This window comes from Cygnus olor, chromosome 3 (genome assembly GCF_009769625.2).
Source record: "Cygnus olor isolate bCygOlo1 chromosome 3, bCygOlo1.pri.v2, whole genome shotgun sequence".
In the NCBI taxonomy this organism is placed as follows: domain Eukaryota; kingdom Metazoa; phylum Chordata; class Aves; order Anseriformes; family Anatidae; genus Cygnus; species Cygnus olor.
In genome coordinates, this window is record NC_049171.1 from 23,253,794 (window position 1) to 23,272,106 (window position 18,313).

An 18,313-nucleotide genomic window follows, 5' to 3' on the forward strand; every position below is an offset into this window, starting at 1 on the left:
AGCGCTGGCAACATAGCATATATGTGAAGATGTGCAAGAACTTATGAAAAGGAAATCATCTTGAGAACTTTTCCAAATGACCAGTTAGAAAATTACGTTGAGTTGAAATTTTAGAATATGTTTTTACATTTTTTTCAGTATGTCTTAAGAAGGATTGCTAGTATACAATCAAATTGCAACTTAAGAGTACTTCACTTTGTCCTTTATAAAAATATTCTGAATAGTTATAAACAGTTTCCTAGGTTAAAGGACGACTTCCTACTTCCTAATTTAATTTAAATTGATACCGGTACTAAACTATGTTTCATAGCTACTCAAAGATTACTGTCTATTAACCAAGAAACAGTTCTTTCTTGTTTGTTCTTAAATATTAAAAGCCCATTAAAAAACTTCACTTAACACCTCAGAGTGAAAATCATGTAAGTCTGTCAGAAGACTAAAATTATTCTAAACAGGCATTTAATACCCTGATAAAATTAACATTTTTATCGCTTCTTCTTTCAAGTAGTAGTTTTATTGAGAAATATAGTTCTTTCAAAGATGAAAGCAAGCTTCGTATTCAGTCTAATAGTAAAAAAAATTAGTCTTAACCATAGGGATATCTTAAGACACTTAGAGATAAGAGGCTCAACTATTTCAGCATATGTAAATGAGCAACACAGACAATTCCTTTTAATCTTGTACTGGAGTTAGTATGTAATTTATTCTATTCTTCAGCTACAAATACACTTAGAATCTTGTTGCAAGCACACTTTACAAGCTATCAGATCTCAGTACACAATTGCACAATTTCTGCTTGAAATTGTAACTAAGTATAGAACATACTTCTAGCTCCAGACTGTGTTGATGTAATCAACGAAAGTTGTTGCTTGAAAATTTGATTTATTATTTTCCTCTTCCTTTTGGAAACGAACAAAAAACACTATTAAGAGAAGCTGGATTTAATGCACATAGATTATAAATCTACCAATTTAGCTCTCAGTCTCCCTCTTGCAAATTATAGACTGGGTAATTGTCATTTACATACATAAAACTGTATAAGGGTTGATCTCAACTTCCTCCAGATGTGAAGATGTGCTAGGTATGTTCTCCTAGGTATGTGTTTTAGAGAAATGTACGAATAATAGTGTTTTACATAAAGTTTAGGTAAGAAAAAATAATTAGCATTTGAAATTATTATTAAAACTACTCATTTTAATGACATGACAATCTCCAGAAATTGGTAATTTTGAATAGGATCAAAAGCAGGGAAGTTGTTCTAAAATCTCTGATATATTTTCTACTCAAGATATTGATTAATTCTCTCTCTCTATATATATTTTTTTTCTGGTTAATAAATACATTGAGCTGTTGATATTTTCCTAGAATCTGAATACGAAAATACTGATGCCTCCCTTTTACTGAGTAGCTTTCCTGTCCAAGCATGACAGAAATAAGCTTGCCAATAAGCTTGCCTTTGCTTATCTTTACATAAGTCAAAAAAAAGTACATCTCATGCTGATCCAGCAGTATCTTAAATATTGTGACTCTAAATATTATTGTTTCAAAGAAAAAAAAAATAGAATGTATAGGATGGAAAAAAAAAGTCTCAGTTACAGGAGCTAGCTATTTTGATTTGGAAATGAAATGAAATCTGATGATATTTGATTGTCATTCTTCATCGGGTTGTTTATGATCACAAAGAAACAGAATGGGCATTTTTTTTTCTTACTGTATTGTGAATTTATAATACAATTTATTAGAACTGTATCATTCAAATATAGCATTTTGACTAAATTCACTATTAGCTTAAAAAAAAAGGCAAGATTAAGGTTAAAGCAAGTATATATCATGATATAAAAAAAAAAATAAAAATAAAAATAAAAAGAAGAGAAATTAGTATGGTTAAAATTCATAAGTATTAGTAAAATTAGAAGATTGTAGGAAAAAAAAATCCTATGCACCACAGAATCATAGAACAAAGATGAATAGGATCACTGGAGCAAGTTGATAGCCTCAGTGTGCTAGCAGAAAAGAAACGCCTTGAGTAAAAAAAATCAAGCACTTCTTGGTGTTCAACACATTGAAACAGAAAGGGCTTCCAAACATGGCATCAGTCTGCCAATCCAGTCAGCTATGTCAAGTCAATCTGTTATGAGTCTAATGTATCTGGACTAATCTAAAATGCTTAAACTAATTAATATTTTTACAACATTTTACTGAGGTTCACTGAACTTATTGACCCTTAACAAGCACTCCATGTTACAGACCCAACCTTGAAAAAATACTCCAAAAATTACTTTCTGATGTCAGGACTTATTAGAGAAAGTGTTAAGAGAATTATTGGCTATGGTCTTCTAACAAAAATTCCACCAATTATGCAATACCTGATACTTTGCCTGTTTGTATTAACAAATTTTTTTTGCACTTGTAATAAAATTAATGATTTATTTCAGAACTACTTGTGATTCATAGTTGTATAACTAGACATTGCCCAAACATTGAAAAGTATTGAAAAAAAAAAAAAAAAAAAAGTCTTCTAAAATTTCTAACTATATTGTAATGAATTTCTGGATAAAAATCACATAAGAAGAAAAAGTTTGAACCATCAGTTATAGGTCAGCGCACCGTAGCTTCCAGAAATACCCACAATGAAATCTTCGATATGCACATTATGCAACAGTAACGTTAGCTGCTCTTAAAAATTCCTGATATGAGGGAAACTAGCACAAACCAATAAGGGACCCAATTTAAATCTTTGAATGTATTAAAGACTATTGGAAAAAAAGCTATAAAGTTATACATTTACAGGGCCCATCCCGGCCAATTGAAACTTTACTAAAAATAATTAGTCACAAAATCATTTCCTAGGTTAGGCATCTACTTACTTCCATAAGAAGGAAAGCAAGAACAGAGGCTATGTTATCCTATTCAGCAGTATATATTTTTTAATAAACATACTGGTACAGATTTCAGCACTGAAACATATGCAGTCTAACCTACATGTGTTAATTTTAATTTACATATATAGAGATTTAATATTGTATAAAATTGTACTGTTGTTTATAAATTATGGTATTTAGCTTTAGAGAAATGGTAATTTTGGTAAATGCTAACCTTGCCATAATCATGTCACCCTGGTTATTCTAAAAGTATTCTACATCCTTAAACTGTCATTAATGCAAACACTGAGACTGTATTGTATCTCAAATTAGCAGAAATTTCTAGTACTGAGAGGCAGTGTTTGTCAGAGCAAACTCGAGACTGAGCTTTCTTTTCTCAGAACATGAATTTTGGAACAAAGAAACACAAACCCTTTTATAGTATTATATATACATACTAAACAGAAACAAGCTCTCTTTTACTTCAGAACAAGCTTAGTATGACCTCATTCATCAAATCAGATCTCATACTAATTTTTTAGTGGCTTTATCTGAAGCATCTACTACTACCACTGATACAGTGAGGCACAACTCATTCTTTCTAATTCTTTCAGTTCTTAATAATGATCTACAACATCTGTTTCTCTACCATATTCAAAGAAAGAGTAAACAATAATACATTCAAGTTAGGAACAGACTTTAGTGTCATCAACTAAGAATTTCATTTGCTGTGGAGAGATAACCCAGATTTTAGATCAGTATTTCTGTTTCAAGAAGAAAGCCAGTATCAGGCGTCCACAAAATCAAAACTCCTAAGAAAACATATTTAGCGGCTCCAAAAAAAAAAGATAACAATATCTGTCATCTTTAGGACATCAAATGTATTGAAATAGTCCAAGAATGTTCAGGAAAAAATGTATAATATTTCAGTGAGTTATGAAATTTTGTATCCCTGCCCCCCGCCCCCAAATCCATTCAAGATGAAAAAGGGGACAAGGGGTAACAGTTTTAAACTAAAAAAGGGTCGGTTTAAATTAGATATAAGGAATAAATTCTTCAGGATGAGGGTGGTGAGGCACTGGAACAGGTTGCCCAGAGAAACTGTGGATGTCCCATCCCTGGCAGTGTTCAAGGTCAGGTTGGATGGGGCTTTAGGCAACCTGATCTAGGGAAGGCCCTAGGCTGAATGGCAGGTGGGTTGGAATTAGATGATCTTTAAGGTCCTTTCCAAACCATATCATTCTGTGATTCTATGAAAAGGGAAAATCACTTCTAGAAGACTGAAAATCTAGGTTCCTAAATCAGAAGAATTTCACAGGAGAAGCAGAATGATACACAGGAAAACAAGCACATGGTGAAAAATATTTAAAAATTTAGATAAAAAATGTAAAAGCAAAAGAAGTGTCCCAGATGAATGGAGTGACTTCCATCGACACCTTTAGATGACCTAGTTTCACTACAAAATGGTTATGGATACTATTACAAGCATGAATCTCTCTATTCAGTAAATGAACTTAGACATCCAGAAGAGGCTCTGAATAGAATTTAAAAAGCAATACATCTAAACTTTGCATTTACTTCTAAGTACTTTTGTATTTCCATCTTACTGTCTTTCTGATTTGGAAGACCTCATTTCTCTGCACTTGATATATATTCTGTAGAAAGTGAGGCATTAAAGAATTATGCAAGAATAATTTTCACTAATTAGTCACAAACAAAATGTAATAATCATGCTATAATGGTGCACTTTTAGTATAATAATAGGAAGAGATTATCTTATTCAAAGGAACGGAAGGAAATTTCATTTGTGTTCTGTTCCTTTTTTAATTTGTCACCGCAAGAATCAACATCTGTATTTCCATAGTAGCAGGCAAAATAAAAATCATAGTTGATGAAATGGAATAGACAAAATAAAAAATTCCCCAAAGACTGTTCTTGTTTTAATTTTAGATGGAAACTAACGATTTTTCGTAAGAGTACAGATGTATAAAGATGCTGATGATAGGTAAGACAGTGTTTGTCAGCTGACTATACCTACAACTTACAATCTTACATTTATAACCATACCCACACATCCTTTCCTTTGTATTTGAGTACTAATCAAACTATACTAGTTGGGCTAAAAGGTATTAGAGGTATTAGAGGCTAAAAGGTATTAGGTATGTCACATTTCATGTGGCATAGAGTAATAAATAAAAAAGAAATATCATGTAAGCACCAGTATTCATCTATAGTTTGAGACCCAAGTTCCTTGATTTATTCGAATTACTTGGATATTTCTCAAATATTTCTACACCTTTTAAATGGAATGCTTTTTGGAACTGCAGGTCTCACTCCCTTCCTTGACCAACAGCAATGTACTAATTTAAAGATTTCAGTATAAAGTTTTAGCAGACTTTACATGGTGTCCTGTATTCATATCTAAAGTTACTGTTATACTGTCACTATCTAATGAGAGTATTGGTCAGATTTAAAGCATTGCCTGAGAAAGGCTTTCAGTGGCTTTTTAAATGGTTGTACAGATAGACACCTCCAGTTCCTGTCATCATGTGCTGAAGATCATTATGTAGAATAACCGAAGCAAGTGACTTACTTGCCATTCAGTTAAGCTTTCCTAATAGCTATCTCTTGATTGGTATTTCATGTAATTAAATCCAATAGCTTAATATCCATGATTCATCTGTGTCTTACTGTGACATTCATACCACCATGAACTAGTCTTGCTTGTGATTCATACTAGCATGAATCTTATTTCTCATGACTGGAACCTGGTGTAAATACATTTAATGAAAATAAAGGAATTTCAAACATCTGCCTCAGGCACTGTATTATCAGTGATACCTTGCAGAACAAACTGTACTGATTTCAACCTTCATTTTAATAGACCTGGGGATAAAATGAAATAATTTATTTACCATTTAACTTTCTGTGCTGTGGTTTCTGCTCATCAAGTCTGAGATGTTTCTATCTAGGTCTGGAGACTAAATAAATTTATTACTACAAAAACAGGTTATTGTGATGATTGTCTAAGCTTTTCAGCATTTTGCAAATAAGTAATCTTAAGTAACACACACGTACCTCTGAATAGTGATCCATGTTGAAAATACTGACGTTAATATTACCATGTAGGTCATTAGCCTTTTTACTTTATCGCTTCTCATTTTACTAAGTAATAGGAATCTTTTTCAAACTGAATGCACTTTTAGAAACTTTGTTAGGATATTATAAATATTAAACAAAATTTATAACATTGGAAGTTGTGCTAAACATAGCAATTAAGCTCAGTTTACGGAGTGTCACTGTGTAACACTCAATATTTTCAAAAATACTGGCTACTCCTTTTGCATTGCAGATATACTGCTGTTAATTCAGTATTTTTAAATGCAAGGTAGTTTAAACTTCCTCTTTCCTCAAAAAAATATTGTTGACATTTCTGCTGATTAATCATTCAAGTTATGTTCTTTGTACTCTGACAATTTTTTTCTGAGATAATGAAGTGCATTTCAATACATGAGAGCACTGCCTTCCCTCTGTGCATGGTTCTGAATACAGAGCATGCTTGTGTGATCACAGCTGGTTTCAAATAATCCTTCTTATGTGGAAATGCTGTGTTCAGTTTTAGACGCTGTCCTTCAAGAAGGATGTAGATCAACTGGAGATTGTCTAGGGAACAGTAATGAGAATCACCAATCCAAAAACAATGAAGAAACAATGAGGATGAATCACAGCAAGACTGTTAACTTTACAAAAGAGGTGTCTGAGTGTATTAGGTGTAGGTGTCAAGGTGTTGGCAGCAGCAGAGGTGTAGGGATGGTTTCTGTGAGAAGGGGCCCTGTGCCAATTCCAGCTGGCTCCACAATGAACCCAACACAGTACATAGCTGAACCCATCAGCAAATCTGGTGGCACCTCTGGGAAAGTGTTTTTAAGAAAAGGCAAAAGATTGCACAGGCAGAGAAGGAGAGAGAAGAGAAAAAAGGGAAGAAAAAAAAAGTGAGAAACAGCAGTGTGAAAACAAAGATCAGAGAAGAAAGAGAGGGAGGAAGTGCTCCAGCTACCGGAGCAGAGCAGCCCATGGAGAAGACCATGGTGAAATAGGTTGTCTACCTGCAGCCCATGGAGAACCATTCCAGAGCAGCTACCCACACTGCAGCCCATGGAGGACACCACCCCAGAACACGTGGATATTTCCTAAAGGAACTGCAGCCCATAAAGGACCCATGCTGGAGCAGGTTTATCCTGAAGGACTATCCTGAAGCCTGTGGAGAAGACCCACACTGGTGCAGAGGAAAAGTGTGAGGAGGAAGGAGCAGCAATGATTGCACAATTGTCATAATCACACCATTTTACTCTTTCTTTAAAAGTAAGTTTAATTTTACTTGTTTGAAAAACTGAAGTGTTTTTGAAATTCAGAATCTGGAAAGCACATATATACACTTTCGATTCTAGATTCTAAACTAACTCTCAAAAATTGTAAGTAAAGTGTTATACAAATTAATACTTTTAAGATTATGTTCTAATTAGCATTTCAAGTCACATACTCAAAGTAAGTTAGTTATTGTTTTGATCCAGCACAAAGACAGATGGAGGTAACCCAATGCATATAAGATGCCATGTAACATAGTAAAGCAGCCCACATTATAGTGGCTAGTTCTGATGGAAGACAAAAATCAAGACTAAAGGACTCTTACTCTGCTTACTCATCTACACTAGCAGTATTTTAATAAATAGCTTTTTCTTCTACTAGTTTAGAAGCTGTATTAAACTAAATTACAGTTGGTGACTGTAACTTTAACCTGTGAAGATGGTGAAAAGCACATTATCCATAATAAGAAAAAAAACACATGAAACTGAATTACGTGAAGATTTTAAGTTGGAATTTTTTTAAGAAGATAAACTTTATTGTTGTTATTATTATTATTATTAAACAAATTGAATAGGTCTCTTCTATTTTGCTACATGATGAATGATTATATGTTCCTGAATGGTCAGTTCAGCAGATATGTGTATGTAAAAATCTAAGCACCACCACTGAAGATTTTCCTGAATCAGTTTAAGGGGAATATGCTTGAGAAACACATGCCTACTTACATTTGCAGACAGGTGGCCTCCCTTTGTTGCTCCATAATCCATCTTCTTGACATACTGCTGTTGCTTGTTGACTAGATTCTAACTTGAAGCCCTCATTACATTCGTATATCAATCTACTGCCCAAAGTGAATTCATTACCTATAACTGAACCATTCCCAGGAGATTCAGGAATACCACAAGATACAGCTGGAAAGAAAGGAAAGGAAAAGATAAAGCATTGGCATTGTCTCATATTTGTGTTTTTTTTTCTCACATAGCCCATTCATAACAAATGAAATGAATTTACCATGTTTACAACATTCCTACAAGCGTAAGAGTATTTAAAACATTGATAAACATTTTGAAGTTCATCTAACAGACAGACATTTTTTAAATCATTATTTTGTTTAATCCAATTACTATTGGCTGTTTAACCTAACCATTGACAGAAATTTCAACACAGACTATGGGCAGTGGTGTATTTCTCAGGGAAAAATCAAGAAAGTGTCCAAAGTGACTGGATCCTAGAAACAGTGAACTGGAAATTTCATAAATGCTTCCTATTAGTCTGCTTCCATTCTCTCTGGGTTTCATTCCTGCACTGTAAATAGAACTTAGTATTTGTTTGTTCTAGACATATAAAACAACATTTAATACTTAAATCAATTAAACATTTTTCTCTGATGAGAAAATCACCTAAATATATTGGTAGATTAGGAAGAGTTCCAGTAAAGTAAAGAGCTATTCAAACAATAATTTACGTATTTTACTAGTTCGCTTAAGAATTTTAAACAATTTGAATTTAAATGCATTAGTTTTAGATACTATGAAGTAAATTAATTATTTCAAACAGGTTCAATATTGAATTTTCTCTATTTTTCATGTCTCCAAAATGGATATTAGGTCTCACTGACAATTGTTTTGATACTCCCAATTATTTTAACTTGTTTCCGCAGAATTTCTCTCCAGACCAGCACTTATTCTTTCAAACTCATACTTTTTAACTACAACTAGAACTGACTCATGTCTCAGCCTCAGTCATGTAAGAAGAATTTCACACTCATAAAATGTTTATTTACATGCTGAATTGACAGAAAGCTAAACTGTCAGTCTTACTACCTCATAAAAATGCCTATGCATTCGCCACTTCAGTCATGCTTATTGAAATATTTCAGTGTCTCCATAATTTTGCAGTATGTCCCTGCCTCTCCCAGCAAACCTCTCAGCTCTCTTCTGCCTTGTGGCAATGTGTCTGAATACTTGATGTACAATGTAATTGAGTTAAGATTAACTTATTGTGTCAACTTCTTCTTAGGTCTTCTTTCTGATATCAAAGCTCCGATCTCTGTGTTAAGCATGCACCCATTTAATTCTATAAAACCAAAAGGCAGAACTATATGTCTATTCACACACTCATGAAGGCATATATCTGTACATATAGCTGGACCATATTCTAGTTCCTTCTGAATACTTTAAGCATAAAGTAACTTAAAATAATTCAGCAGTTTCTGTGGAGCAAACAAAAAGAATTGATTATATCATCTGAAACCAAACAAACAAACAAACTGAAAACCACCCTCCCCCAAAAAACAGAAGTCTGTTTAGTTACTATATTACTGTATACAACAGGTTGGATGGGGCTCTGGGCAACCTGATCTAGTGGGTGGCATTCCTTCCACTTGGCAGAAGGGTTGGAACTAGATGGTCTTTAAGGTCCCTTCCAACCCAAGCTGTTCTATGATCCTATGACTGTATCCTTTGGGAGGGACTCCAAGCTGAAGCAGGGGCAGAGAGTGACCATGAAAGAACAATGGAGACAAAGTGTTAGGGACTGACCACAGTCTTCATTCCCTGTTCCCCTGCACCACTCGGAGGGAGGATGTAGAAGAGGGTGGATGGGGGGGGAAGGTGTTTTTAGCTTGCTTTTTGTTCTCACTGCTCTAGTCTATTATCAATAGGTAATAAATTACATTAATCTCCCTTATGCTAAGTCTCTTTTGCCCATGACAGTAATTGGTGAGCAATTTCCCTGTCCTTATCTCAATCCACAAGCTTTTTTTATTCAATTTTCACCCCTGGCTGTTTTGAAGGGGGGGGGAATAAGAGAGTGGCATGGTGGAGGTGATCTACCAGACACTGTGAAGCCACCACATAAGTTCAAGATTGAATAGCTCTTGCATACAAGGTAGTTTAAAGAATCAAAGACGTACAATGCCCAAGACACATCCAGGTAAGTCTATCAGTTGTGCAGGGTCTGATATAATGTTCCATGTAATAAGGCACCTCATAATTTATGCTTTCCTGTAACATTTCTTCACCACTTCTATTCTCAGTGTCATACCTCAGTCCTCCACTCTCTCTCCTCTTTCCTAGGTTGCTGCTGAATCTTGTACTGCTACATTGTGAGGTTGTTCCTGCTGCTGCTGCTTTAGCTACTACTCATAAAAGCAGGTCTGGCATTCTAGCATTGTTCCTGTTACAGTCTGTCTATTTGTTGTTTGCTTCTCCCCCAGAAAGTAAGACTAGAAAGAAAAATTTCTGCTGCTACTAATTTCTTGAGGCAGCTAACGGCTTTGAGAACAGTTGTGTCCATACGTAGCATGCCAGCACAGCCAGTTTCACTAAATGGCAAGTACTTTGACATTTGATGTCAAGTTATCTGAAAAAACTGACTGAAATGGCATATAGTCTTTGGACAGTTAGAACTGTCACGTATTTAAGCACATTGAACATTCCAGCATCTCATACAACTGCTAAAATGATAAAGAACTGTGTCAGAAAATCTTCTGGCTTGAGGAATTGTCAACATGCTTCTTAGGTTAATGATTAGATAAGATTGCTGGGTTCCAGCTGGGAGATACGTATTCGGTGTGAAAAATATATAACTCAACTTGAATTGTTTCTATTATCTTGCACAGCAGAAAAACATACTTCTTCCAAAGAACAGATAATCAGTGCAAGTGGAAATGCCTTTTCCTACCTAGAAACTGAGATGAAGTTTTAGTTGCTCTTTCATGTCCCACGTGTTACTGAAAGTCACTTCTTAACAAAATAAGTAAATGTAAAATTTACAGCAATCCTTTAAAATATCTATATATGTCTATACAATTAAAATAATTATGTATTATTCATATATAAAGTATGCAAATTCACTGCATACAGAAAAGAAGCTGGAGACCGTACAACAGTCAAACGCTGAGCTTTTTCCCAAACACTGAGAAATCCCTGAATTTAATGCACAAGCATTTATCAATTAGTGACCTGTTTCTGGAATTGCACATCATACAGAGTATTGAAAGTATTTAAATTCCCTATAAATTAAAAGCAGCAATAGAGAAATCCCTAAAAGTAGGATTCATAATAAAAGAAATGCTGAGTGGCTTATGTGTATGATACTCAATCAGAAACATTAGGGAGAGCCACACCACAGAAATCCTAATCCTCAGACTTGGATGCATGTAGAACTAACACGGAAAATGAAAACAGGGCTCTGTATGGTTTAGGGCTGTGGGTGTAAACAAGGTTATGAATGGTTATCTAGTCTATTTCCCTCCCACACGCTAAAATTATACTTGACCGAGATTCATCTAATTTGTTCCTGAAAAGCCTCCAATGACACAAATTGCACATTCTCCATGGGCAATCTATTCCAGCGTTTCACTAGTCCCTCTGAGAGGGAAATAATAAAAAAAAAAGTCTAACTTAAGATCATTTTGAAGTAAATTTAGTTGTAATTCCTCTATCTACAAGTAACAGATTTTTTTTTATTCTTCTTTTGAGCTACTTTGAGTGTATTAGAAGATCATTACCATGTTTCCCCTCAAACTTCTAATTTTTTAGTCTGAAGTACTATTCCTCTTTTACTGTTTTATATTTTGAAATATGGTAATAGGTTTAGACTACATTATAAGAGGAAACTGGGATTTGGAACTTTTAAATAGTGCTAATTACCTCACCTTTTTATTTTAAGTCAATGGTTCTAAGAGGGACATAATAACATTTACCAAAGGTAAGTTTAATTCTACACTCAAACAAAAAAAAATTAGCTAATTTTATGAAAAAGCAGGTTGTTCCAAATTCATGGCTCTTGGGAAAACTGCAAATGGATGTTTTCAATCCAGTTCCCTAAAAAATGTCATAAATTGTCTACCCCAGGACAGACATGGAACCCAGCTGCAGTCCTGGAATAACCTTGGGTTTGCACAGCAAAAAGTACAAGGATCTTTAGCTCAATAGTATGGTTTTATTTACTTCAGAAAGCACAGAGGTATTAATAGAGACGCCAGTCGGAATGAGAATTTTAAGAAGGAAATGTTAGCATCATCTATGTTTTTATCATGACACTGTCATATGTTTTAACCCTTTATAACTACCCTGGATCCAGACAAGAAAATTTCTTCCTTAAAGTAAGTACCCAAAATTTTCTTTTGCAAACCTACTAGGAAGACTGTTTTCTTCTCAGCTGGTGCACCTGAAAAGTAGCCAAGCATTCTTCAAGACTCTAAATTACTCTTATCTATTTTAAGAATAAGTTGGAGAAAATCAGGAAGAGTAATGCCAAAGGCTGAGCCTCAAATATGAAGAATATCTGGAATTTACAGGGGTATTTGACTGTGTTTCTCAGAGGAACACGGCCACCCCATTACACTCTTACTGACGCCATGTCTCAGTCCCCTGATACCTGCGCTCCTATTCGATATTGACCCTGAAAACACTGTCTTGCTTTCAGTTTTGATTTTAACTTCTCTTCCTGTCAGGCTTTTCTCTTAATTTTTCATATTAAATAGTTCATCTCTGATCCTTCTTTTCCTACTTTCCCCCAGCACAGAGATTTGGACACAAGCTAACCAGTGACTAAGATGACAGGTGGTTGCCAGGATCATTACTGGGCTCTATATAATTTTCTCTCAGCAGAAAATTACATTCTCTTAATATACCATATATCTTTTTTTTTTTTTTATAAGTTGGCTGGACAAATTACAAAAGAGCAATGACTTTTAGTAGATAACTGAAGGGAGAATCTTACTGATAATTTTCTACTTTCTATTGGTGAACTTTGGTGCCAAAACTGTTTGTATGAATGTGTATAGAAATAAATATATAAAATAAAAAAAAAATTATAAATATGAAGCCATGAGACCAGCCTGGAAAATGCCAGTCTCAAAACTAAGAATAATAAGCCAGTGAGAATGTGAGGCTATATTATAAATGTGAGGTATTATATAAGAATTTCTATTTTCTTTATAAATATTTTGATTGTAGCATAACTCATGATTCTCTTTTGCTTCAACTAATCAAAGTAAAGGCAATAACAATAAGTTCTAATTTCCTAGATAGGAGTCAAGTACTTTGTATACTGTCCAGGAAATTATTACATGCATCTGCACTTGATAAGACTAGCACTGAAAACCACCATTTGACTCCACCAGATTAACCCATATTAGAAATGTGTTCATATGAAAATTGATATTGTTGTATTACATGTGCAAAAGAGAACTCCCATTTTTTTCATAATGAATACAATCAAATTTGATTTCAAACATTAGTTCTGACATAGCCATGATATTTAATTACAAATGTAACCCTGCAGGATTGGTTTTACAGATATCTCAGACTTAATAGAAGGCATATTATTTGGAAACATCCAATTATGGAATCCATGAGCTGGACCAGATGTGCAATTTCAATTAGTTTTCAATGAGGATGCATGTATTTTGATAACAGATAATAAATTTAGAACAATACTTTTAATTTCAGTTTATTGAAAAAATATATTCTTCATCCAGATATCCAAGTTGAAACAATCAGGTCAGTTATAATATTAAAATTTTTGAGTTCTACATTCATAGGAAATTTCTAGTAAAGATGAAGAACACTCTCTATCTCCTGAATCTTCTTTCTCCTACTCCTCAAATAAATCTATATACTCCTAGCTACAAGTATTGCTGAAATTATAAATATGGCTTAAAATGAAAGAAACTGTATTTGTTAACATAATGCATTTCTAAAATCTCACAGATATTTCTTGTACATACTGATAAAATAACAAAGATAGACTACGAGTGTGTTGTATTTCATGCATTTGTTGAGTTAGTTTAATTTTTGTTCTAAATTTTTTATTTCTTTCAGGGACTTTCTTCCCTGGTTATCCATGATCAAGTTCTGGGACCCAATGTGTGAAGTCATGCACATATCTTTCCATTTGTCCTCTGACTTTGTGTGAATTTTTCCATTCTGTTCTTAAAATTAGGGTCTTTTTTTCTTAACTTGTTCAAAGGACTATTTTCCCTTTTATTCAGAACTCTTCCATGCTTTGCACACTTCATTACTTTAAGATGTAGTTCTCCAAGTTAAAATGGCAAGCTGACAAACCTCTCTCCAACTAGTATTAAAATGTGAACATAAAATGAAAAAGGCTAAAAACATAAAATAAAAAACAACTTAAAATTGGACTAGTCTCAAAAAAGAAGGTAAGAAAAAAATGCACTAATTTTTCTAACAATTCTTAAGTGTTGGAGCATCACATTTTCAATATTTTCAATCTGTCTGAACAATACTGGTAGTAGTATGCAGGTTTCCATCATCTGGGTGGATAAGCAGCAGAAAGGTAATGGGGTAAAACTGTATATAATTGTTGACAGCTGAGGAATCATGAGGTCTTTAATTTTGGGGAAAAGTATGACACGGGGTCCTAAAGCTTACGGTCTCAACCCCTCCAGCCTAAATAGCACACACAGAATATTGTCTGTCCTCATATACTCAAAGTATCTAAGCTCCAAAGTAAGATGCCAAAATTTCAATGTCTACAAAAAAAAAAAGACACATACTGGCTAGCTAGCAGAATAACTCCCGAAGTTTCTGACACTCTTAACTGGATTAACTTCAACAGACTTTTTTTCCTTTTTCCATTGTATACAGCTACTTGAGATACTCTTAGGCCTCAAGACATCTAACAGGTTTAGTGGATATAACACAGGAGCTTGTGTCTTTCTGGACAGGTAGCTGGAGGACAGGTAAAATAACTCAGGACACCTCAAATGACACTAGACTTCTGTGTTTAAGCAAATCAAAACTTGTGTTCACATAGAGATGGTTACATTTAGTCTTAATCTTGAACAGAATTGCATTCTTTACCTCCCACATCTGTGCTTATCTGCTTCATATTACTTTATGTTAGTCCTCTATGTTAAAAAATATATGTAATTTTTTGACAAATGTTAACTACTTTTAACAGATGTCTGGAAAAAGTTGAAGTAGACCCAGCTTAACTCCAGAATAAATAAATAAATAAAGCAGAAGTTACAGATGATGTCTTTAAAGAACTACTGATTATTTTCTAAGATAATCAAATCAACGCCTGAAAACTATTGAATTTGTATAAAACCTGTTCTAACAATGATACGATGAGCTGCGTACTGTTTGGAGGTATGTATTTTACCAAACAAACAAACAAACAAAAAAAAACCCTAACAATGTATTTTTCATTTGGTCTGTATCTGATTGCATTGATCTATTTCTTAATACTTCAGTTCTGTATACCTTAAGAAAGCAAGTCAATAGGTACTTGGATAAATTCATGATGTCAGTGTGTCTCTTGGCATACAGAAGTATTTACAGGCTGCATCTTTGTTTTGTAAAATATTTGCAATGAAATTATAGAAGCATACTCAACAAGAAAATATCTTACCTCGGCAGATTGGCACAGGAGAATCCCATTGATACATGCCATTTTGGCGACGTCTACATGTTGCATTATTTTGACCAATCATTCTGTACCCAGGTTTGCAGTAGTAATGAACTTTACTTCCAGCAGGACCGCCTGTTTTATTTACAATTCCACCATTCCTCAAGATAGGATTTAAACTGCAATAGGGAGCTAAATGACAAATAAATAAATAAAAATAAATTAAAAACACATAAAGTGTACTTAATTTGCGAAGTTTACATTACTTATGACACATGCAAACTGAATGCCATTAAAATTAGTGCAGAATGCTTTACATTAATTTTGGAATCCTAACTGGAGGTTCAGACATGTTCATGCACAAATATTCTGAAGCTCGGAAACATATTTTATACGTTTATGCTCTTGGACATGAGGAAGTTGCAATCAGGAAACATAGTTTGTTCAGCAAATCACTCTGACTTAGTAAACAATCTACTTCAAATATGATAAATTCGTTTTTGTAAATATATTAACGGCAAGAGGAGGGCCAAAGAGAATCTCCATCCTGTACTGGAGGCAGGGGGGAACATGAATACAGATGATAAGGAAAAGGCTGAGGTTCTTAATGCCTTCTTCACATCTGTCTTTACTAGCCAGACCACTTATCCTTGGAGTACTCAGTCACCCAACCTGGAAGTCTGGGATGGGGAGCAGAAGAACCTCCCCCCACAGTTCAGGTGGTAACAGTTAGAGACCTGCTGCTCCACCTGGACTGTCACAAGTCCATGGGGCCAGATGGGATCCACACGAGGATGCTGAAGGAGTTGGCGAATGCGATTGCTGGGCCATTTACCATCATCTATCAGCAGTCATGGTCATCTGGAGAGGTCCCGGATGACTGGAGACTTTCTAATGTGATGCCCATCTCTAGGAAAGGTCGTAAGGAGGAACCGAGGAACTACAGGCCTGTCAGCCTGACCTTGGTGCCAGGGAAGGTGATGAAACAGGTCATCTTGAAGGCAATCACGCAATGTATGTGGGACAACCAGGGATCAGGCCCAGTCAGCATGGGTTCATGAAAGGCAAGTCCTGCCCGACCAACCTCATCTCCTTCTATGACCAGGTGACCCACCTGGTGGATGAGGGAAAGGCTGTTGACTTAGTCTACCTAGACTTCAGCAAGGCTTTTGAAAAGGTATCCCACAGTATTCTCCTAGAGAAGCTGGCAGCCCGTGGCTTGGACAGGTACACTCTTTGCTAGGTTAAAAAACTGGCTGGACGGCCAGGCCCAGAGAGTGGTGGTGAACGCAGTGAAATCCAGCTGGCGACCAGTGGTGTTCCCCAGGGGTCAGTGTTGGGGCCCATCCTCTTTAATATCTTTATTGATGATTTGGATGAGGGAATTGAGAACACCCTCAGTAAGTATGCAGACAACACCAAGTTGGGGGGAAGTGTCAGTCTGACGGAAGGTAGGAACGCCCTGCAGGGGGACCTGGACAGGATGGGTCAATGGGCAGAGGCCAATGGATTGAGGTTCAAATTGGCTAAGTGCTGGGTCCTGCAATTTGGCCACAACTACCCCATGCAGCGCTACAGGCTTGGGGAAGAGTGGCTTGAAAGCTGTGCAGAGGAAAAGGGTCTGGGGGTGCTGATTGATGCTCACCTGAACATGAGCCGGCAGTGTGCCCAGGTGGCCAAGAAGGCCAATGGCATCCTGGCTTGTGTCAGGAACAGTGTAGCCAGAAGGACCAGGGAGGTGATCATTCCCCTGTACTGTGCTCTGGTGAGGCCGCACCTTGAGTACAATGTTCAGTTTTAGGCCCCTCACTACAAGAAGGACATTGAGGAACGTGTCCAGAGAAGGGCTACGAAGCTGGTGAAGGGCCTGGAACACAAGTCCTGTGAGGAGTGGCTGAGGGAACTGGGGTTGTTTAGTCTGGAGAAGAGGAGGCTCAGGGGAGATCTTATTGCTCTCTACAACTACCTGAAAGGAAGGTGTGGGGAACTGGGGGTCAGCCTCTTCTCGCCCATAACTAGTGATAGGACAAGAGGGAATGGCCTCAAGTTGTGCCAGGGAAGGTTTAGGTTGGAAATTAGGAAACACTTCTCCTCACAATGAGTGGTTAGGTATTGGAACGGGTTGCCCAGGGAGGTGGTGGTGTCACCATCCCTGGGGGTGTTTAAGGAAAACATGTCCCCTAGTGCTTAGGGACATGGTTTAGTGGGTGACGTTGGTAGTAGGGCAATGGTTGGACCAGATGATCTTGGAGGTCTTTTCCAAGCTTAATGATTCTATGATTCTATGATTCTAGAAACAGAAACTGACACGCTAACTAAAGAACCACACACAAGGTAATAAATAAAAAATACCCAAAGATATGAAGGGTGACCAAATGCTTGAAAAATGTCAGACTGAAATGTAAAACCACTATCAGCTGAGTTAAAATTCTGGGCTTAAGCAGGAATCTCTACAGAGTATTCATAAAATATTGCAGCCTTGTGTCAAGGACCACTAGGATAAAATGCTGTTTTCCCTCACAGCCAGTTTCTGAGAGGATCTGTTCTGGATCTGTTCAGGCTTTGCTGATATAGGTGCAATGACATAGGATTGCCCTCATCAAGGAATGACAATTTTATTTATTTTTTACCACAAAAAGTGAACTACAGAGTAGCTGCTCCATTGACTTGAAGTAGCTTTACATTTACAAATTTAATTT

The 18,313-nt window shown here is 35.8% G+C and overlaps 1 protein-coding gene across 5 annotated transcripts in view; it reads right to left on the reverse strand.

Moving 5' to 3' along the window:
- The window catches only part of CSMD1 (CUB and Sushi multiple domains 1), a 1,148,093-nt gene that overhangs the window by 84,320 nt on the left and 1,045,460 nt on the right, over window positions 1–18,313 (reverse strand). For all 5 annotated transcript variants that reach the window (XM_040551456.1, XM_040551454.1, XM_040551453.1 and 2 more), the window contains 2 exons: window positions 15,618–15,806; window positions 7,952–8,137 (listed from right to left, as the gene is read on the reverse strand). In XM_040551456.1, the coding sequence (XP_040407390.1) occupies window positions 7,952–8,137; window positions 15,618–15,806 (375 nt within the window). The remainder of the gene's footprint in view (window positions 1–7,951; window positions 8,138–15,617; window positions 15,807–18,313) is intronic.